We start from the raw sequence: 18,969 nt of genomic DNA on the forward strand, positions 1-18,969 counted from the left end.
AGCTCCAACTCCCATTATATCAGTTTCATATCGGCCACAACAAAATCCATATCGGTCGGGCTCTAGTGCATACTGCACATTTATGTTCTCAGTCTACATGATAAAGTATTAGATAATGCAGTGAGCATGAAGTGTGCTGATTTTGCCAATACATTTTAAGCTACAAATTATTAAACTAAAACCGTTAAAATTTAAAGGTTTAAATGTAGAATAATCTACAGAATATAGGTCAGTTGTTTGTTATGTGTAGCTTTTACAATCAGATGTTTATCAGATGGCCTATTCTGTACATAAAATTGGTCACAACACTGCACACACCCTTTCTGACAGGGCCCCGAAGTAGGGCCTAAAGCACCTTGTTGAAGGTACACTTCAATACACTTAATATGAGATTGGGTCCCAGGTTACTTTGTACAGAAGGTGCCACAAAGGCCCAAGGTCAAAAACTGTTAAGACCCTCTGGTTTACCCCTCTGCTGTCCTTTAAAGACAGTTTACGGTTTTGTTTTAATTATGTCTCTGGGGGTAAAACCTGTTCACTGCAAATTCAAAAGTGTTAAATTCACAGTGTTGGTGTTGTTGTGAGTAAAGTGAAGAAAATCCAGATATGTTTCAACATAGTCAAGAGTTATTTCAACTATGACAGTGCTGTAGAGTAAAATTAATAGTTCTTGATTCACAGTGTTAACGTCAAACACCTAGACATTTTTTTTATTTTGAATATAGCACTACATCAGTGTTGGGCTTTTGAAACGTTTCCATATGGTTGAGTTGAAGTGAACTACTGTGGCAGTGTTTTCCAGTGGCCTGCCCGCCTCATGGTGTCTTGGATTTATTCAGATTATAACTTAAATATTAGTGAACAACAAATGGAAAAAATAATTCAACTTGAACTTTATTCCTGAGTTTGTCTTATGTTTAGTTACAGTACCTCTTTACATAAATACTACTGTTTTCATATTCCATTGCATAGTCCGGTTCCTTATATTCATTTTTTAACCTTAATGCGAATTTTTGGGGGATTTGCTAAACTATATATTTTTGGAAATGTTATAGTATATGGAGTCAGAAAATCATTGTTTGCATTTGCCCAGATGTCTATATGGCGGCCATATTGAATTTCCTAAAAATGGCCACCAAAAATCTCTTTGAAATATCTCAGCCTCTGAATAAGTTGAAATGTTGATTTTAACTGCTAAACCCACATTTTCAGGGTCAGGGAATCAAATGGTGCTAGTTACAAAGCTATAAGACCTACCCACATTAACCCTTAGAGTGGGTCAAAAATGACCCGGTTTGTTTTTTTCTTGCAATTTCATTGTAATATTCGCATGTAATACTCCTCCAAACACAGGACATTGGACATTGAGCTACAGTTGTCCCTCGCTATATTGCGGTTCACCTTTCGCGGTCTCACCGTTTGTCGGATTTTTTTATTTTTTTTTTTTTTTGCAATTTTGCATGCTTTTTTTTTTTTTTTTTTTTTTTTTTTTACAGCGTATGAATGCGTATTGTGTATTACAGGCTCGTAGTAATTGGATTTAAGAGAGAGAACTCCAAGCAGTTTGTCCGCAAAGCACGATCGAGCAATTGCCCCGTTTACCTCCATGAGGTACGTAGCTGAGCCGGTCCTTTCTCCTGCGGTCACCTCCGAGCCCGTCCTGACGGTGAGTCCTGTTTCAGTTCTGGTTTAGTCCTGGTTTAGTCTTAGTTCAGTCCATGTCGTAGGCAGCGCAAAAGTTTGATAAAATTTGATATAATCCAGATCCTCAAACATGTGCTTTGTGGATCTGGAGAAGGCATTCGACCGTGTCCCTCGTGGTGTCCTGTGGGGGGTGCTCTGAGAGTATGGGGTCCGGGGCCCTTTGCCAACGGCTGTCCGGTCCTTGTATGACCGGAGCAGGAGCTGTGTTTGCATTGCCGGCAGTAAGTCAGACCTGTTCCCTGACATGTTGGACTCCCCAAGGCCTCCCTTGTCACCAGTTCTGTTCATTTTATTTATGGACAGAATTTCTAGGCACAGTCAGGGGTTGGAGGGAGCCGGTTTGGGGACCACAGGATCATCTCTGCTGTTTGCAGATGACGTTGTCCTGATGACCTGCAGCACTGGGGCGGTTTGACCCGAGTGTGAAGTGGCTGGGATGAGGATCAGCTCCTCCAAATCTGAGGCCATGGTTCTCGACCAGAAAAAGGCTGAGTGGAGAGTCCTTGCCTCAAGTGGAGGAGTTCAAGTATCTCGGGGTCTTGTTCACGAGTGATGGGAGGATGGAGCGTGAGATTGACAGGTGGATCAATGCAGCGTCGGCAGTGATGCGGTCACTATATCGGACCATTGTGGTGAAGAGCGAGCTGAGCCGAAAGGCAAAGCTCTCGATTTACCGGTCAGTCTACATTCACCTACGGTCTTGAGCTCTGGGTAATGACCAAAAGGACGAGATTGAGGATACAAGAGCTCGAAATGAGTTTCCTTCGCAGGGTGGCTGGGCGCTCCCTTAGAGATAGGGTGAGGAGCTCAGTCACACGGGAGGAGCTCGGAGTAGAGCCGCTACTGTGGTGGCTCGGGTGGCGCTACCAGCTGTGGTGGCTCGGGCATCTGTTCATCTGTAGCAGTTAAAATCAACATTTCAACTTATTTAGAGGCTGAAATATTTCAAAAAGAGTTTTTGGCGGCCTTTTTTTTTTTTTTTTTATTCAATGTGACTGCCATATAGACATCTGGGCAAATGCAAACATTGATTTTCTGACTCCATATACTATAACCTTTCCAAAAATATATAGTTTAGCAAATCACCCAAAAATTCCCACAAAAGTATATAAGGAACCAGACTAATAAGTGAATTTTAATTTCAGGGTGACAAAAGTGTTCGCAGCCTAGATACAACAGGCTCAGGCTGTTTTTCTGAGATTCTGAAGAATTGTCAGTCTAATTAATTAAAATTAAAATTAAAATAAGAACTAGATTTGCACCATTTATAGGCACTGAGTTAAGAGGGGGCCCCGACCTATTTCACACACATTTTTAAATGTTTAATTTAAAATGGTCAATTGTTCTTTTTCTTTTTTCCCCCCAAAGATAGTAATCAAATAAAATACTTTAATTTTCAAGTATTTTATTCTGTATGTGGGGAACATAAATGTTAGTTAGTTTTTTAGTTAGTTTTATTGTAGGCTCCATAAGGTAATTATTTTACTAGGTCAGCTATTACTGATAGGCTCCTCGGCCTATTATTGGTGCACTGCACAACTTTTTTGGTTTGGGGTCTGTCGCCTGCCTGTTTCTATGGAGATCTCATTGCATTGCCAGGAATGTACCACAGTACGACATTAAACAGCTCTACCTTACATGTATTCAATTATAGGAGGATTTTATAGCTCAAAATTACCTAGAAAAACAGGCATTCTGACTGTGAGTGGGTCACCTCTCCACAGATTTGACCTGTTACTTAGTCTGGTTTGGTCTCCATGAAGATAGAAAGGTTTAATATCATACTGTGAAACATTTAAGACAAAGCAATAACATCTTCCTGAAAAAAGTATTTAATGGACCCTCTACCAGAAAACTTACACAATGCACCTTTAAAGTTGTTACTGTACACTAGGCTAGCTTTATGCCTGGATGCTCTGAGGTGTGGAGTTTGTCCTCCCTAAATTCCTGAGGGTGGAGAGTGTCCCACAGCTTGAAACCTAAAGCTTAAGCAAAGCATACGCAGCTGTTCACAAAGCACAAGAGGAGATATATGACCTCAAATGTGAGACATTTAGTACTTTGATTTAGAGAAATAATTTTTGTTTATATTGAGTGAGGATTAAGAATGAGACGAACAAAAGGGCATTAAGTGGACTGGACTACAAAGATCAGAAATCTATGGAGAAACACTGAAGGTCTTTCCATTGGAGTGAGTTTGAGTATAAGAGGTAGGTAAGAGGTAGCTATTAGATTGAAAACAACTGCATCATGACATTACAAGGTGGAACAGAGCATTTTGAGCTTTGGAGATGTAGACAGATTAAAAATAAAAAGTTAATCAAATGTGTGAATGGAACAATACACAACTCCGGGTATGTTTTTGATAACACAATTTTAACATGGCTTGAAGCTGGCAAAAATCCAATTTGTGTAATAAGGATTACTACTCCACTTCTAACTCCTTGACTTAAGTTACTGCTGTAACAGTGGTCACAATGACATTAGAGTATATTGTTTAGTTCATTTGTACTGACTCAGCAGTGTGGTGGCCAAGGTGCACAGCACTCACCATTCCACTGACCACACCGGGCTGTAATGAGCAACTTTGTAGTCCTGATAACACACTTGTCACTTCACTGCACTCATTGGAAGCTTGCCTCATTGCCCCCTCCCCCTCTTTCTCCCTACCTCTCTCTCTCTTCTCTCTTTTCTCTCTCTTCTCTTACTGCGCACTACATAAACAAATTATTCCCTATCTCTGTGCAGGCACTCTTGTGAGACTGGGGTGTTGTTGTAAGGCCTTAAAATGGGAACAAAAAGTCCGTTATTACGGTGGATGTTCTGGACAATGGTCACCCTGGGAGTTTTCTTCTTAGGATATATCATAGGTAAGCTTACGTTTCACTTATTGAGCCTCACTTTAAGTTCAACAATATGTGTCAGTAGGCTTTGCTATCACCCCTTAGGCACATTTCACATGCATACACAAAAGTACTTTGACACATACTTTCTATGCTGCGTTTTTTGTTGCATCAACTTTCTTACCCATGCTGCCTTAAAGGTGCACTTTGAGACTTGCTACTTACTTGTCTCCATGGAGTTATTCATTCTTTGCTTAGAATGCTCCAGAGTTTGGCATTATTTATCTACTTCTCCGGAAAGAGCAGGTGATGTCAAGTAAACATGCTGGATAGATATGTTTAATGCATCCTGTCAGGTTACACAGTTCATATTTGAATGAATTATTGTATTTGATATATAAAATAATATAATAAAATATTATTTCAATTGCTTCCAAACTGTTATAAACCTCATCTTCTACCTAAGGCTGGTTTGCGAAGCCTGCACATCCAAACACTGAAAATCAGAAAGACTCCAGCAAGTTCCTGAAGGATTTTTTAGAAGAAATGAAAGCAGAAAACATAAGAAAGCATCTGAGGTAAATGCCAAAGTGATGTACTGTCTCCTTTGAAAAAATCTTTAAGAACAACTTATCTGAAATTAAACAATAAATGTGTTTTCAGATTCCTCCAATTATAACAAGGTAAGTTTCTTCATCATCACTAACAATTATTTCTCATGTAGGTCATTCACACAGCTCCCTCACTTGGCTGGAACCGAGCAGAACCTGAAATATGCCGAGCAGATCCAAAAAGAGTGGCAGGACTTTGGGCTGGACTCTGTAGAGCTGGTGCACTACGATGTCCTGCTGTCCTATCCCAACAAAACACAGCCAAATTACATCTCCATAGTGGATTCACTGGGAAATGAGGTAGTCAGCAATATCAGTATCATTGTCTCAGAAGTCCAATGTCTCTTTTATTACCTTATAGTTAGATAAAGAAGTAGGGCTCTGGAAACTACTTTCAACGTGGCAACTAAGGTTGATACACTGTTCATGTGTGCAGATTGTCAATACATCTTTGGCTGAGCCTGTTCCAGAAGGCTATGAAAACATTTCAAACATTGTGCCCCCATATAGTGCATTTTCAGCTAAAGGAAAACCAGAGGTGAGCCTTTTCAGATTAACCAAAACAATAATGCAATAAGTGAATTGACTGTCTGTCTCCTGCAGGGCGAATTGGTCTATGTCAATTATGGCAGGACAGAAGACTTTTTCCAGCTGGAGAGACAAATGGGAATAAATGTAACAGGAAAAATTGTAATAGTCAGATATGGAAAAATATTCCGGGGCAATAAGGTAAGGGATTTTACATTGGAACCCAGCAGTAGAAAACAAAACAGTAAAAGATTGAATTAATGTTTCTTTAACAGGTGAAAAATGCTATGTTATCAGGAGCAAAAGGCCTCATCATGTTTTCTGACCCAGCAGACTACTGTGCTGATGGAGTACAAGTGAGCATCTTCAAGTGGCACATATAAGAGTGGCACATAAGAACTATATCCATATTTCTAAAGAAGTAACAAGTTACAGTTACTTGCTCATTTGAGTAACCTCATAAGATAAGAGAATTGTGTTTGTTTTGACAATATTTGTTTTTTGTTACCCTAAAACCAGTAAAACCAGTAAAACCAGTAAAACCAGATATCTGATAATGAGAAAAAGTGACCAGTGCAGTTTATTCTGTAACATGTTTAGGCTTACCCAGAGGGCTGGAATTTGCCCGGAGGAGGAGCTCAGAGAGGAAATGTGCTAAACTTGAATGGAGCAGGTGACCCCCTGACACCTGGATACCCTGCAAAAGGTAAACTCTTTTTATATTTTAAGTAAACCTCCAAAATGTTATAATTGCTCTATTATTAAGCAATTGATGTTGTTTAATCACTTACCTCACAGAATACACATACAGATCCAAACTTGAGGAAGGAGTTGGACTATCCAAGATCCCTGTGCATCCCATAGGATACCATGATGCAATTCACTTGCTAAAGTTAGTTGCACTTTCTTATTTTATCATTGGCTGGAAAGTTTGTACACTATTATTGAGACAAAAATTGAAATTTACTTCCAGGAACATGGGAGGACAGATTCCACCCAACAACTGGAAGGGAGCTCTGAATGTCTCATACAGGATTGGACCAGGATTCATCAATGAATATAAAAATTTGTAAGCATTTACCTACATTGTAGGCCTAATGTTATGGTAACTTACAAAGGCCTATGTATCCAATAGATTTCTAGTTTGAGTGTACCAGTTGTCTTACGGTTGCTCTGTTGAAGCTGTCTGTGTGCAGTGTCAGAAATAACAATATGTTATTTGTTGTGAGAACGTGTTTTGCATAAATTAGTGTTAATTGTGTTGCTTTCAATTTTAAAAAGTTGGATTTCTCTTATTCTACTTGAAGTACGGTGCGTTTAAACATCCACACCAACAGCCAGGTAATGAGGATCTACAATGTCATCGGCAAGATTAGAGGCAGTCTTGAACCAGGTAAAGCATCGTGTTCTTTTATGTAGCACTAATGCTGAGAAATATTAAACTTGGAGGGGACTAATTTGCTTTGTTTTTGGCTGTGCAAAGACAGATATGTTATTCTGGGTGGACACAGAGATGCCTGGGTCTTTGGAGCCATCGATCCCATGTCTGGTGCTGCAGTAGTTCATGAGGCTGTGAGGAGTGCTGGCTGCCTGCTCAGTAGAGGTAGCTGATATTTAAATGCAGTAATTTATTTCACTTTTATGCTTTTTCATGTTTGTTGTTTGTACATGAAGGATGGAGACCTCGGAGAACTATAATATTTGCCAGCTGGGATGCAGAGGAATTTGGCCTCCAGGGGTCAACAGAGTGGGCGGAGGTAACAACATATCAGATTCCCATATATTTTATTTTGTGACACCTTCGTTAAATGCTCGCTTTGTCTTATAGGATAATGCCAAACTGCTCCAAGAGAGAGCTGTAGCTTATATCAATGCTGACTCTGCTATAGAAGGTAAGAATCAAAATCTTGAAATCGCAAAATTAAGATAAGAGAAAACTTTTTTTTTTGTTTTGAATAAGCTGTGTTGTAAATGTTGGCACACTGATTGATGAATATCCTTCTTTTTTATTTTTATCTATATCGCGCTATTATGGATGAGAAGGATCTGGCCTTGTTATGATGATCTACCTGTGTTTATGAAATGGCCTCACTCATAGCCTCTCTCAAATGTACATAATATAAAACTGACTTCCAAAGACTGTATTTGTTCTTGTGGTTATATAAGCTTAATTTTACTAAATATCTGTATATAATATTTTGTGTGTTTTATCTTAGGTATGTATACACTGAGGGTAGACTGCACACCTTCTCTTTACACGCTTGTATATGACATAACAAAGCAGGTGAGGTGAAAAGGGCAGGTAAACAGTGCACGTTCAGAGATACTTGTACTTACTATAAAATGTCTATATTGTGTAGATTGGCAGTCCAGAGGAAGGAGAAGAGGGAATGTCTCTATATGAAAGCTGGCATAAAAAAGACAACTGGACAAGCTACCGTGATGCACCCAGGTACAAACACATGCTTTTATATAGAGTCTTCAGAGGCTCTGAGCTTCTCTAACATTGGATTCTCATGGCCACGTATGTTATCTCATTCATATTCATTCATCTCATACAGTGTTTCAAGAGAGACATTGTTCTGTTAATGATTACTTAATATTGTCTCGCTGGAATAAGTTGCTTGTCAGGTCAAGTCAATTTTATTTGTATAGCATATTTAAAACATAACCCATAACAAGTTGCACCAGTATTCTTTACAACCAGAGAAACACAGAGTAAAACAATAAAACTAGTACACAAAAAAGTAGCTGAATATACAAAGATAAAATCCAAAGTTTACAGGGTGTTGAATGTCATCTCGAAAAAGTGTGTTTATAAGAGGGTTAAATTCAGGGCAAGGAGGAGCATGTCCTAGATGAAGTGGGAGGGCCTTCCAGAGCTTTGGGGCCACAAGAGAAAACTCACCCTCCTTAGTGTTGAGGAGATTGTGGAGGCTCCGTCACCTGCTTGTTTCGATGGATATGTCATTGCTCTGCCTGGAATGTTCCACATTATGACATTAAGCAGCTCTACCTTACAGTCATTAAATGGTGGTTTTATAGCTTAAAATATCTAGAAAACAGGCATTCTGACTGTGAGTGCCACCAGAAAAGTTACACAATGTACCTTTAAGAGAGTCCGAGTACCCAGTGGAGTTGGGCTAGGATGGGTGTGACATAGTCTGTCTTTTTAGGACTGGTGAGCACCTGACAGCAGCATGTTGGACTAACTGTAACCTGTTGAAGGAGGATTGTGGGAGGCTTGAAAATAAGGAGTTACAGTTGTCCAGTCTATTAGATACAAACATAAAAACAACAAGGTTCTTTACATAATTGTGCAAATCTGTAGCGAGGGACCCAAGGTCAGATGTGAGGGTGTTAAAATAGGTTGAAATAAAATATCTTATTTTCATTCAGCTTGAGGAAAATATGAGACATCCACTTTTTATACTATACACAAGACATGTATGGAGAGTGGCAAGGGCAGAGCCCTTGTTTGTGGAGACAGGGTAGCTGGGTATCCTCAGCATAGAGGTGGTACTTAATCTGTTTTATCTCAAGAATTAAACCCAAGGGGCATGTATAAATGTTAATGTTGATGTTAAATATGAAAGGTAATTGGGTATGGGCCTATTAGTAGTCTGAAATATCCTTAATGTCTAAATTGAGTGTGAGTGGGAATGAGTGGGTGTACAATAGATCGTTTAAAAAATGACGCTGAGATGAATTTATAATGAATAAAATAGAGAGAAATACATCTTTTAAAAGGGTTGCAGGTAAAATGTCAATGTGGCAGCTAGTGTGTTTGAGATGTGCAAGTGCCTCAGTTAGTTCTGGGAGAGACACTTGCCTAAATTCAATGAGGTGATGGACAGCACAGGGCAGAGACACAGGGACGTTGGAGAGGTGGACAATCAAGGACAATCCTTGAACAATTTTTAACAGTCCACTGAGTCAGTGAAGCAGGAGTGTGGGGACTATTGCAGAGTCAGTATATTATTATTTTATATTCATCTTAAATTAATTAAACAGAAAATAAAAGGGGGGAAATCTTACTTTGGACATTTTTTTCTCTAAATGTATGGAAGTTTAATTTGCACTCTCAAGAACAAAATCTATTGAATGTGCTTTTTTTTCTTTTTTCAAATGTAAGTAGATTACTTTAAATACATTGACATGTCAAGTCATAGACTACAATGCACTAAGTGTAGGCTTAGGCTATAGCTAACTAGATCTTTCTTTTGTAGAATAAGTAAGCTGGGCTCAGGCAGTGACTTTGAGGCTTACTTCATCCGTCTCGGAATTGCTGCCGGTCGAGCCAGGTACACCAAAAATCAGGTTGGCTGTGACTATTTGGATAATAATATAATTGCTAACCTATAGTGTATTTTGTCTAAACCAGTGTTCTTTCCATCTGTGTCAGAAAACTGAACGCTACAGCAGTTATCCAGTGTACCACAGTGTGTATGAAACCTTTGAGATTGTGGAGAGGTTCTATGACCCCTCCTTCAGACGACTAGAAGCAGTGGCTCGGGTCCGTGGAGGGCTAGTATTCTTATTGGCTGATTCTGTGCTCCTACCTCTCAGTGCCAAAGAATATGCAGACTCACTCAATACATACGCACTGATCATCTCACAAATCGCAGAAAAACACCCAGAGCAAATGCAGAAATATGAAGTGTCATTTGGTAAGTGTAGTCTGCTTCTATCATAGAGAAAATTTTGGTTTTTAATTTTTTGTTTTTTGTTCCAAGATTCACTTTTTTCAGCAGTTGGAAACTTTACAGCAGCAGCCAATGATTTCCATGAGAGGTTACAGTCTTTGAATACAGCAGAGTAAGTAGCCACCTGTATAATATAAAACTGTATGTCTTTTTTCATATTTTTTATATTATAAACCCTGTTTAACACTGTCAACCAGAATGATGTGTAATGGAGGCAAAATTAAGACAAAATGAGACCTTTTCAATGATTAAAGGACATCAAACAAAAATATTATAATTTAATTTATAATTTATAAGGCTTAAAACAAGATTAATTTGTTAGTGCATAATGGGCCTCTGCAGTTCAAATTTTAAAACTGTGTGGTCAACATTTCTGTAAAACCAAAAAATAACTATTCACCAAAAATGCTAAGTAATGTTTATAATTATCTACTTTAAAATAAACATTGCATTCTTCAAATCTGACTCTGATATTTCTTGTATCTGAGTGGCTTTCATTTACCAAACCCTCTTTCTTTATTGAAATTGCAATATGTTCTACTTCACTTTTGCCTCTAGATGCAAACATTGCGTAACTGAGAATGTAATTGTTTACAAAATTTGAAATGTCAATGTCTATTGTTAGTGTAACATGAAATTTGACATATTTCTATTTCATAGTCCTTTGCAGGTCCGCATAGTGAATGATCAGCTCATGTACTTGGAACGTGCATTCATAGACCCTTTAGGTTTACCAGGCAGACCATTTCACAGGCAAGTAAATTATCAGACTTTTTAAGTGTTTTTAAAAGTTCAATATTCTCTAGTGTAGGGCACTGGAAGGCAATGCCATTTTACAATTAAACATGTTTCTTGTGTTTTAGGCATGTTATTTTCGCTCCCAGTAGCCACAACAAGTATGCCGGCGAGTCTTTCCCAGGAATCTATGATGCATTGTTTGACATTGAAAATGCAGCTGACCCAGATAAGTCCTGGGATGAAGTCAAGCGTCAAATCAGCATAGCCTCATTCACAGTCCATGCAGCGGCCATGACGCTCACATCACCAGCATGAAGAGACCACTCACTTTGGACTATATGTAACATTCAAAAATGTAAAATAGCAGCCACATTAAAAGTGTATATCATTTTTGTATTAACCCTTTAATGTTCTGCTCAACCATTTGGTAGATCACATTTTGAGTCACTATATCTTATTGGGAAATGTGTTGAACTGAACTCAACCTGATTGGATAATCTCAACCACTTGGTTGAAGTATGCTATGCATGAAATAACCTTTAGAGGGCACTCTATTTTTTGACAGTAGGACTTTTCACTCATCGTGACTCTAGCAAGTTAAAAACAGAAAAATCACTTCTAACATATGCACAACTTCTGGCTGCATTTTTAAAGGTAAATCAGTTTTTTCAACATATTACATCATCTAACACATTACTTAACAGAATTATGTCACTTGCTGCAACAGAAAAACATTTTATAAGGGTCAAATTATTTTTTGAAAACATGCTTGACCAAACGGTTGAGATGTCACTCTATGGTAAAACTTGGCATGGAGTGACATCTCAACCATATGGTAACAGTTTGGTGAATTTATGCTAATTTCATTAAATTTTACTATTTTTGATGGAATAAAAACACTTCTGTTCACACATTGTTGCCAATATGTTACAATTACAGTGTTATTATACTGAAATTATTTAATATGTGTAATAGCGGGATCCTGATTATCTGCCCAAACAAGTAGAGGTGATCGGCGACCTTTCCACTGAATTTATGGATGAAGAGGAGATGCCCTCTACAAGCACATCTGCTAAGAAGAAGAAAAAAAGAGAAAAACACCTTAAAACAAAGTAATGGAAGAGCTGGATGAGGCCCCTGTGTCACCCCCATGCACAAAGAAGAAAAAAATGGCTGAAAAGAAAGAAAACGAATCCAGGAGAATCTGGAAGCATGTAGATATTGATGAATTCCAGGTTCCTGATTCAAGTTTCTGGGGTACAAAACCCCAGCCAAATAACAACACTGGTACTTCCCCCTGTTTGGATACGCCCTTGACCTGTGCATTTCCAATTCTTGGTTTGTCTACAAGGGAGACTGTGACCTACTGAAGGAAAAAACAATGCCTCTCAAAATGTTTCACCTGGCTGTGGCCCACAGTTTGAAACAAGTCAACAAGCCAGCACCTAGAGTTGGTCAGCCATCATCTGCTTGTCCACCATAAATGTCCTGTGAGAAGAAACACCTCCCCCCAAGACCCCCACGGCCACAACCAGACATACGCTATGACAACTATGGACATTGGCCACTTCACACTGACAACCAGGGACGGTGCAGCCTCTGCCCAAAGGGTGTGTCAAGATGGAAATGTGAGAAGTGCAATGTTTTCCTGTGCTTGATCGGAGTGAGGGAATGCTTTGTAGCGTATCATCAAAAATAATGTGCCGAGGGTTACCACTGGTTACCATTATTTAGTTTGAGAGATTTGTATCCTTTTTGAATTTGTTCAATGCAAGAAAATAAGTTCTTTGAAGATTTTACACAGCACAACTGAGAAGTTGGATAGGTCCTCAGGTGTTCTTTTTTATTATTTTAAGACAGGGGAAATACATAAATGCCCCATATGTTTTTGAAAGTACTATTGTCACATAAGTATTGGAATTTTATGCAGAAAATGGGAGCGAAATTCATTTGTTGGAATGAAATTTAATTGACATGAATTGTTTTCTGGTATTTTTATGTTTTCTACTTTCTTTTTTGTACTTCTAGTTATTAAATAATAATTTTATTGATAATATACATTTATAGATATGTATTACATACTTTTACCATCAAGCACCACCTCGACCATTTGGTAGAGGCATATATTTTTAAAACTGGGGGGTCTATATATTTTTTTTTAATTTATTTTTGTTATTAGTGACCCAATAACTTAAAAAGCACAAAAAAATAATTTTTAAATAGTTTTTTTCTTGGAGTGAACATTAAAGGGTTAAAATTGTTTTTTAGGTCTTGTTCCTTGTATTTTAAAATGATATCAATCAGTCAGTCGAACTTATTTTATACAGTTCTTTACAACGCTCAAGGTGACCAAAGTAGTTTACATTGAAATCAACACAATATAAAAACATTAAAAAAAACATTAATGAAAATGAATTGTGCAAAGTGTTGCTGCATTAGTAAGTGTTCAACACAGAATAGATGAGTTTAGAGCCTGGATGTAAACAGGCCAAAGTCTGTGATAGTGCGCATATCGGGGATGATAGTGACATATCAGGGGGCAGTTTGTTCCAGAGGCTGTGGCCAGGGAAAGTCTAGTGTTTGTTTTTTTCATATAGAGAAAAAGAACAAAAACTCTTGACACTATCCAAAACAAGTAACTGTATTCACTGCAGATCATCCATAGTTCAGTTAAAGTGAGTGGAAACTGAATTGGGCAGTCAATGGACAGATCCATGTCAACCAACTGGCTCACATCAATAGCCCAGATGTAAACTGAGTTGTAAATTTATTCACAAAAGGATATGCAAAAGATAAAACTGGTTGATAACAAAAAACACCAAAAAATTCTAAAATCCATATAACCTGAATTAGTAATTTTAGTATATTCTTAGCAGGATTTCCTTTTATGATACAACTAGAATACTACAAAAGTGTACTAGTTCTAAAAATAAATTCACAAAGCTGAGACAACACCTGGGCAATATAAAAACAATTTATTAAAAGGCTAAAGCACATGACACATTTCCTCAGTACCACTCTTTTCCTTAGTGTCAAATTTATGTATGCACAAACTCAAATATGAAATCATAAAAATTTCATCAAGCTTTTCATATTTTTCTATAAAAAATAGGAGTTGCATTAAGGATTCCAAACGCTTTTCAAATCTCCCCAAAAATATTTTAGTTTGTCTACATGACACATAAATGCTAACAACAAAAATCACATACATGCACACATTTCATCAACCCATTCACCCTGTAGAGTAACTTAAGGATACAAAAATGTGCTTAACTTAGTGAATTTTCAACAACTAATCATCCACCTGGGTTAGCTCTCTCAAACATTCTCTTATGTTTTCTGTCCTATCTTGTGGACAAGTTTCTAGCGTCCTCTCTAGCAATGCCGTCACATCTTTGCCAATCACCTTGTCATTACTGCGGTTGTAAAGATTTCCACTAAGCAGTCTGTTGTTGTTGGGGGAAAGCAAGCCACACAGGAATCTCAAAAACATCTCATACTGTCCCAGTGGCGAGTTAAAAGTCTGATTTATGGCACATTGCACAACTTCTGCTGCTGATTTGTTTTGCTGACTGGACGTGAAGAAAGTGGGCGCCTGTTTCAGAACGTTTTTGGACTCCACACGAAAAGCGGTGTAAACATATAAAGCAGCCATGAAGTCCTGGAAGAAATATGTAACTTTTACATCGATTGCTGATTTTAAGAAATGTTAGGAAAGTGTAATACAACATCAGTAGAAAGATTTTATACCTTAACAGTTGGGTGTATAAAACAGAATTTTCTTTTTCCTGAAGACACTGGGAGCAGCTCACTACACAGGCCAGAAAATACTGTGACATCAGTGAAGTCTAGACTGTGCTCTTTCATGTTCTCCTCAACAAACACATTAGAATTCTGCTCCAACATCTTCAGAGCCATCTTCCCCAAGTTGTTCAACATCTCCCTGTCAGCATCGGACCATTTCTAAATGTGAAGATGATGATGTACACGTTTTACACAAGGGATTATTATGGAATATGATCACACAAAATTCTTAAAAAACTCACCAGGTTGTTTTCAGCTTTATCATAGTAGAACTGCAGTCTGCGGTTGGTTTGGATAAGTAAGGTGTTCACATAAAATGGAGTCAGTTTGGGGGGATGTCTTCCATAATCTTGCTTGCTTCCAAAGTTATGCCCAAAGATTCTGGACACCATCCAGCAGATGAACGGCTGCCGAGTCATAACACAGAGTGTGGGCAGTTGTTTATAATGATTTACAATTTTATCCCCCATGAAGCGTCTGGTCAGGTAATCGTCTTTCATCTGCTCACTACAACAAGATACAAATAAATGTCTTTGAGAGGTAAGAACTGGCATAGTTATACTTGTGATGATGATGATACAAAATTGAAATTACATACTTGAATCCTTGGACTTCAGTTACAGCATCGATAAATTCTGATGGAATCTGAGAGACTGCAGCCCGTCGACCTAAAATCCACACTTGAGCTTTGGGGAGAAGAGTGCCCCTGATAAGATTCACAATCAAATCATCTACTTTTGCAGGAGTGTGGTTTTCTTTTATGATGGGAGAATTCTAGGAAATAAAGTTAAGAATTACATTTAACCAGCATTAAGGCTGTATTTAAAAAGTGAAGTCAAGAGAAGTCATATGTTAGACAAGTTGCCACCTAGAAGACGACTGAGAAATGCTCACCTTCCAGTCCAGCACAGTTTGGTAACAGTCAAATGAGTCCATTATGATGAGAAACTTGCAGTCTTCATCATCTAAATATTTCTTAGTTTTACACAAAGAATGATGATATTCTATTACACTCATGATGGACATTTCATTTGAACCAGAAAGATTTCTGTTCCTCAGAATCCACAAAGAACTAAACGGTAGTGTGATCACATATTGCAAATCCTAAAGAAAAAAGAAGATAACATTAGAAAGTACAGGGAAAATGTTGACTGTAGGTTGTAATATGATCTTGGGCTTTATATTAAAAATCACCTTATTGGCTCGATGTTCTGCCCAGTCATAACAATATTTCCCTACAGACACAGTCATGCCGATACCTGCGATTCCTGAAGTCAGCACAGTGCGTACAGGCTGACCATCAGGCTTCTGTATTCGAAACAGATTGTTCAAGCTAACCAAAGTGTCTGCATTTCCATTCTGGTACGGTGACTGAAGGGGAAATCTCAACTCGTGTGAAGAGACAACACCTCCACAGGCATAATGGACAATCTCTGGCTCAACATAGACTTCATTCAGACGACTGCGTTTTCCTGGTTGAGGTATTCCCTCAAAGATGTACTCATATTTTCTAACTATATCTTGCTTCAGACTAGAACGAATCAATGCTTAAATGGGAAAAAAAAGAACATGTTTAGCTTTCATTTGAAGATTGATAAATAGAATAGGTCATAAAAAGGTGTTTCTTACCTTTTTTGCAATTCTCTCGTAGTTCTTCAGCTTCTTTAGTCTTGGTGATGTTATCAAGGGTACTTATTGTGTTTAAAAGAGAACGGTCCTGGCCTGATGATTTGAAACATTATCATACTAAACTTTTTATTTAATTTTCCGATTTCTTATTAGGTATTTTTTGACTTACCAAACATCTCAATAATCCGATCCACAAAATCAAGTAAATCACCCTCAAACATTTGTTGAAGAGTAAAACCAGACTGTCGTTGATGAAAGTTTAGCTTAAACTTGTAAAGCTCCTCTTTGCTGAGATCCGTCAGGGCTTTCTGTATATTCTGAGGGAGAAAAGACCATTTTGAATGTTTAATGATTGCACCTTTAGGTCGCTATGACCACTACGATTTACAATAACTCAAACCTTAAAGACATGAGGCAGATCCTGTTCAAGGTGCAATTTGCCTGGCTGGCCGTGGATATCCATTGGCTGTTCAAGTTCAAATTCGATTGGCTCTGGTGGTTCAGGTGAGTTGGTTATCAAAATATTATCATCATCCTCATCAATCTCTTCATTTTCATCTTCAAGAGACTGCTCTATATCAGAACTAATAAAAAAAATTGACTTACCACACAAATACTAACAGACTATACAATACAGTCATTTCAAATTGGCAGAGAGAAAACACATCCCATAACAGGGCTTTGTCAGTCAGGAACCAAAAGCAAAGCCATTTTTAGTAGGTCACCAGTGTGTTATGAGCCATGCTTGAATCAGCAGAACTGTGATGAAATTCCACATTTTGATTATTGACTACAGCAGTGTTAAACTTTAAATCTTTAATCTGTTTATTTATTAATTTTGATGGTGAGTTCTGTAGCTACAGCAATTGAGAACAACTGCACACATACAAGTTTTTTGTTAGAATATGGAAAAGCCGTGCCTCATGTGAAAGCTCAGAACCTCTAGATTTCACTCACTGAGCTGCAGAGGCTGCGCTAGCACTGAATAATGATTGGCTGTGGGTTTAGATACATTTAGGATGAAAATAAATGGATTTAAGAAGTGGAATTGGAAATTTAAATGAGAGAAAACAATATAAGAAAGGGAACAGGACTGCCAAATAAAATCCCAGGCCCACCCTCTTACCAAAGTATGTCAAACAAACACTGATAAAAATAAAAATAGATTTTAAAAAAAATCTACCTGGTCTCTATGACAAGTGCTCCAGGTGGTTTGGTCTGCATTGTCGTCATGGTGTACTCTGTCTCTGGAGAAATTGGACGATTAATCTGCACCCTTCAAAGTAAGAACAAAGTTCATTCACACTGAGAAAAGAAAATAAAGCCCATAATTTCATGTGGTAAAATGTATGTGCATCTGTTTTTTACCCTGTCCCCTCCTGAACAGGAGCAGGGAGATTAAAAACCCCAGCCACTTCTTGATCACACTGGTTTTCCTCTTGGCCATCTTCATCTGCCTCTGAAGCACCAGTGTTCTCAAAGTCCTCACTGTCACTTTTCATTGAACCATAACTGGAGGGTGGTCTTTGTTGTTTTTTCCTCTCCTCCTCCTCATCTGAATACCTGCACAAATAACAAAAATGCTGTTTTGTTTTTCTTTCAGATGCCTTCTTTGTAATAAGCGGGGGGCTTAGTAGTCTTAAATTACAACTATTAACAGAATTTAATTAATTTAATTTAAAAGTAAAATCCAGTCAAATTTTAAACGGAGAAACGTATGGCTCATTAATCTGCCCTATCTGCCAAATACTTTACGAAGTCCAATGAGGTTCATGTGGTCTTCCGATAAATTTCCAGATTGATCTATAAACATTTTACTTCGTAAATTATGTTATTAGGGTTTTGTTTTTTTTTTCAGGCCAATAGTTTGTCTGAGGAAGACCACTAGTGAGCAATCGAAACGGGTTAGTATGAAAGCAAACTCTTGGTCTGAAAAAAATAACCTAATAACATAATTCACGATTTATAGATCAATCTAGAAAGTAGGGAAGCCAGTTTGGGAGACTATAAAACCATGACTTATAGCCTATTTGAAAATCACTAAGGCAATGTGAAGTTGGTAGTTTAAATACAAAATTATATTATATAATTAATGGTTCAATAAAGTTTAAGTCGAAGTCTTATAGTCGTCATGGGCTATAGCTTAAGCTCTTATCTTGTAGCCTGATGTGTGGGACGCTAAAATAATTACCTGTCATCTTCCGCGTTGGGCTCCATTCTTTTAGTGTTAGCATTCAGTGGATTTTGATTTTAAGACAATCTGCATTTCATTCGATGGAAATTCGCTAAAAAATAGAGTCAGTACAAGGCTGAACAAGAAATATGAGCCATCAGCATAGATGTACTAAGACTACGTTTTGACTTTCGGTTTCGAAGTCCAGCCCCCGGAAACAGTCTTTCAAAGTA

The 18,969-nt window shown here is 37.9% G+C and overlaps 2 protein-coding genes across 3 annotated transcripts; one reads left to right on the forward strand and one right to left on the reverse strand.

Annotated features, from left to right (window-relative positions):
- Positions 1 to 4,442: 4,442 nt before the first annotated feature.
- On the forward strand, positions 4,443 to 13,425 carry naalad2 (N-acetylated alpha-linked acidic dipeptidase 2). 2 transcript variants are annotated; one of them, XR_008631490.1, is made up of 21 exons: positions 4,443 to 4,574; positions 5,014 to 5,125; positions 5,272 to 5,458; positions 5,595 to 5,696; positions 5,762 to 5,887; positions 5,962 to 6,042; positions 6,287 to 6,392; positions 6,485 to 6,578; positions 6,660 to 6,755; positions 6,994 to 7,079; positions 7,170 to 7,289; positions 7,361 to 7,443; positions 7,515 to 7,578; positions 7,903 to 7,970; positions 8,047 to 8,138; positions 9,916 to 10,006; positions 10,092 to 10,356; positions 10,423 to 10,504; positions 11,053 to 11,145; positions 11,256 to 11,784; positions 12,106 to 13,425. XR_008631490.1 is itself a non-coding variant. In XM_020940548.2 (20 exons), the coding sequence occupies exons 1-20, from the start codon at positions 4,493 to 4,495 to the stop codon at positions 11,443 to 11,445; spliced, it is 2,220 nt and encodes a 739-aa protein (XP_020796207.1). In that variant the 5' UTR covers positions 4,443 to 4,492; the 3' UTR covers positions 11,446 to 12,041. The 2 variants fall into 2 exon arrangements, 1 of the variants encoding a protein (XP_020796207.1); XM_020940548.2 differs by lacking the exon at positions 12,106 to 13,425 and having other exon boundaries at positions 11,256 to 12,041.
- Positions 13,426 to 14,090: 665 nt separating this feature from the next.
- On the reverse strand, positions 14,091 to 18,950 carry nlrc3l (NLR family, CARD domain containing 3-like). Its single transcript, XM_055147731.1, has 12 exons — positions 18,755 to 18,950; positions 17,932 to 18,126; positions 17,747 to 17,839; positions 16,964 to 17,147; positions 16,733 to 16,880; positions 16,564 to 16,656; positions 16,129 to 16,481; positions 15,829 to 16,038; positions 15,533 to 15,708; positions 15,177 to 15,441; positions 14,881 to 15,093; positions 14,091 to 14,791 (listed from the first exon to the last, which is right to left on the reverse strand). Exons 1-12 carry the CDS (start codon positions 18,778 to 18,780, stop codon positions 14,423 to 14,425), a joined length of 2,325 nt encoding a protein of 774 aa, XP_055003706.1. The 5' UTR covers positions 18,781 to 18,950; the 3' UTR covers positions 14,091 to 14,422.
- Between the last annotated feature and the right edge of the window lie 19 nt (positions 18,951 to 18,969).

This window comes from Boleophthalmus pectinirostris, unplaced genomic scaffold (assembly GCF_026225935.1).
Source record: "Boleophthalmus pectinirostris isolate CB_2022bp ecotype Guang Dong unplaced genomic scaffold, ASM2622593v1 HiC_scaffold_9, whole genome shotgun sequence".
Taxonomy (NCBI): domain Eukaryota; kingdom Metazoa; phylum Chordata; class Actinopteri; order Gobiiformes; family Gobiidae; genus Boleophthalmus; species Boleophthalmus pectinirostris.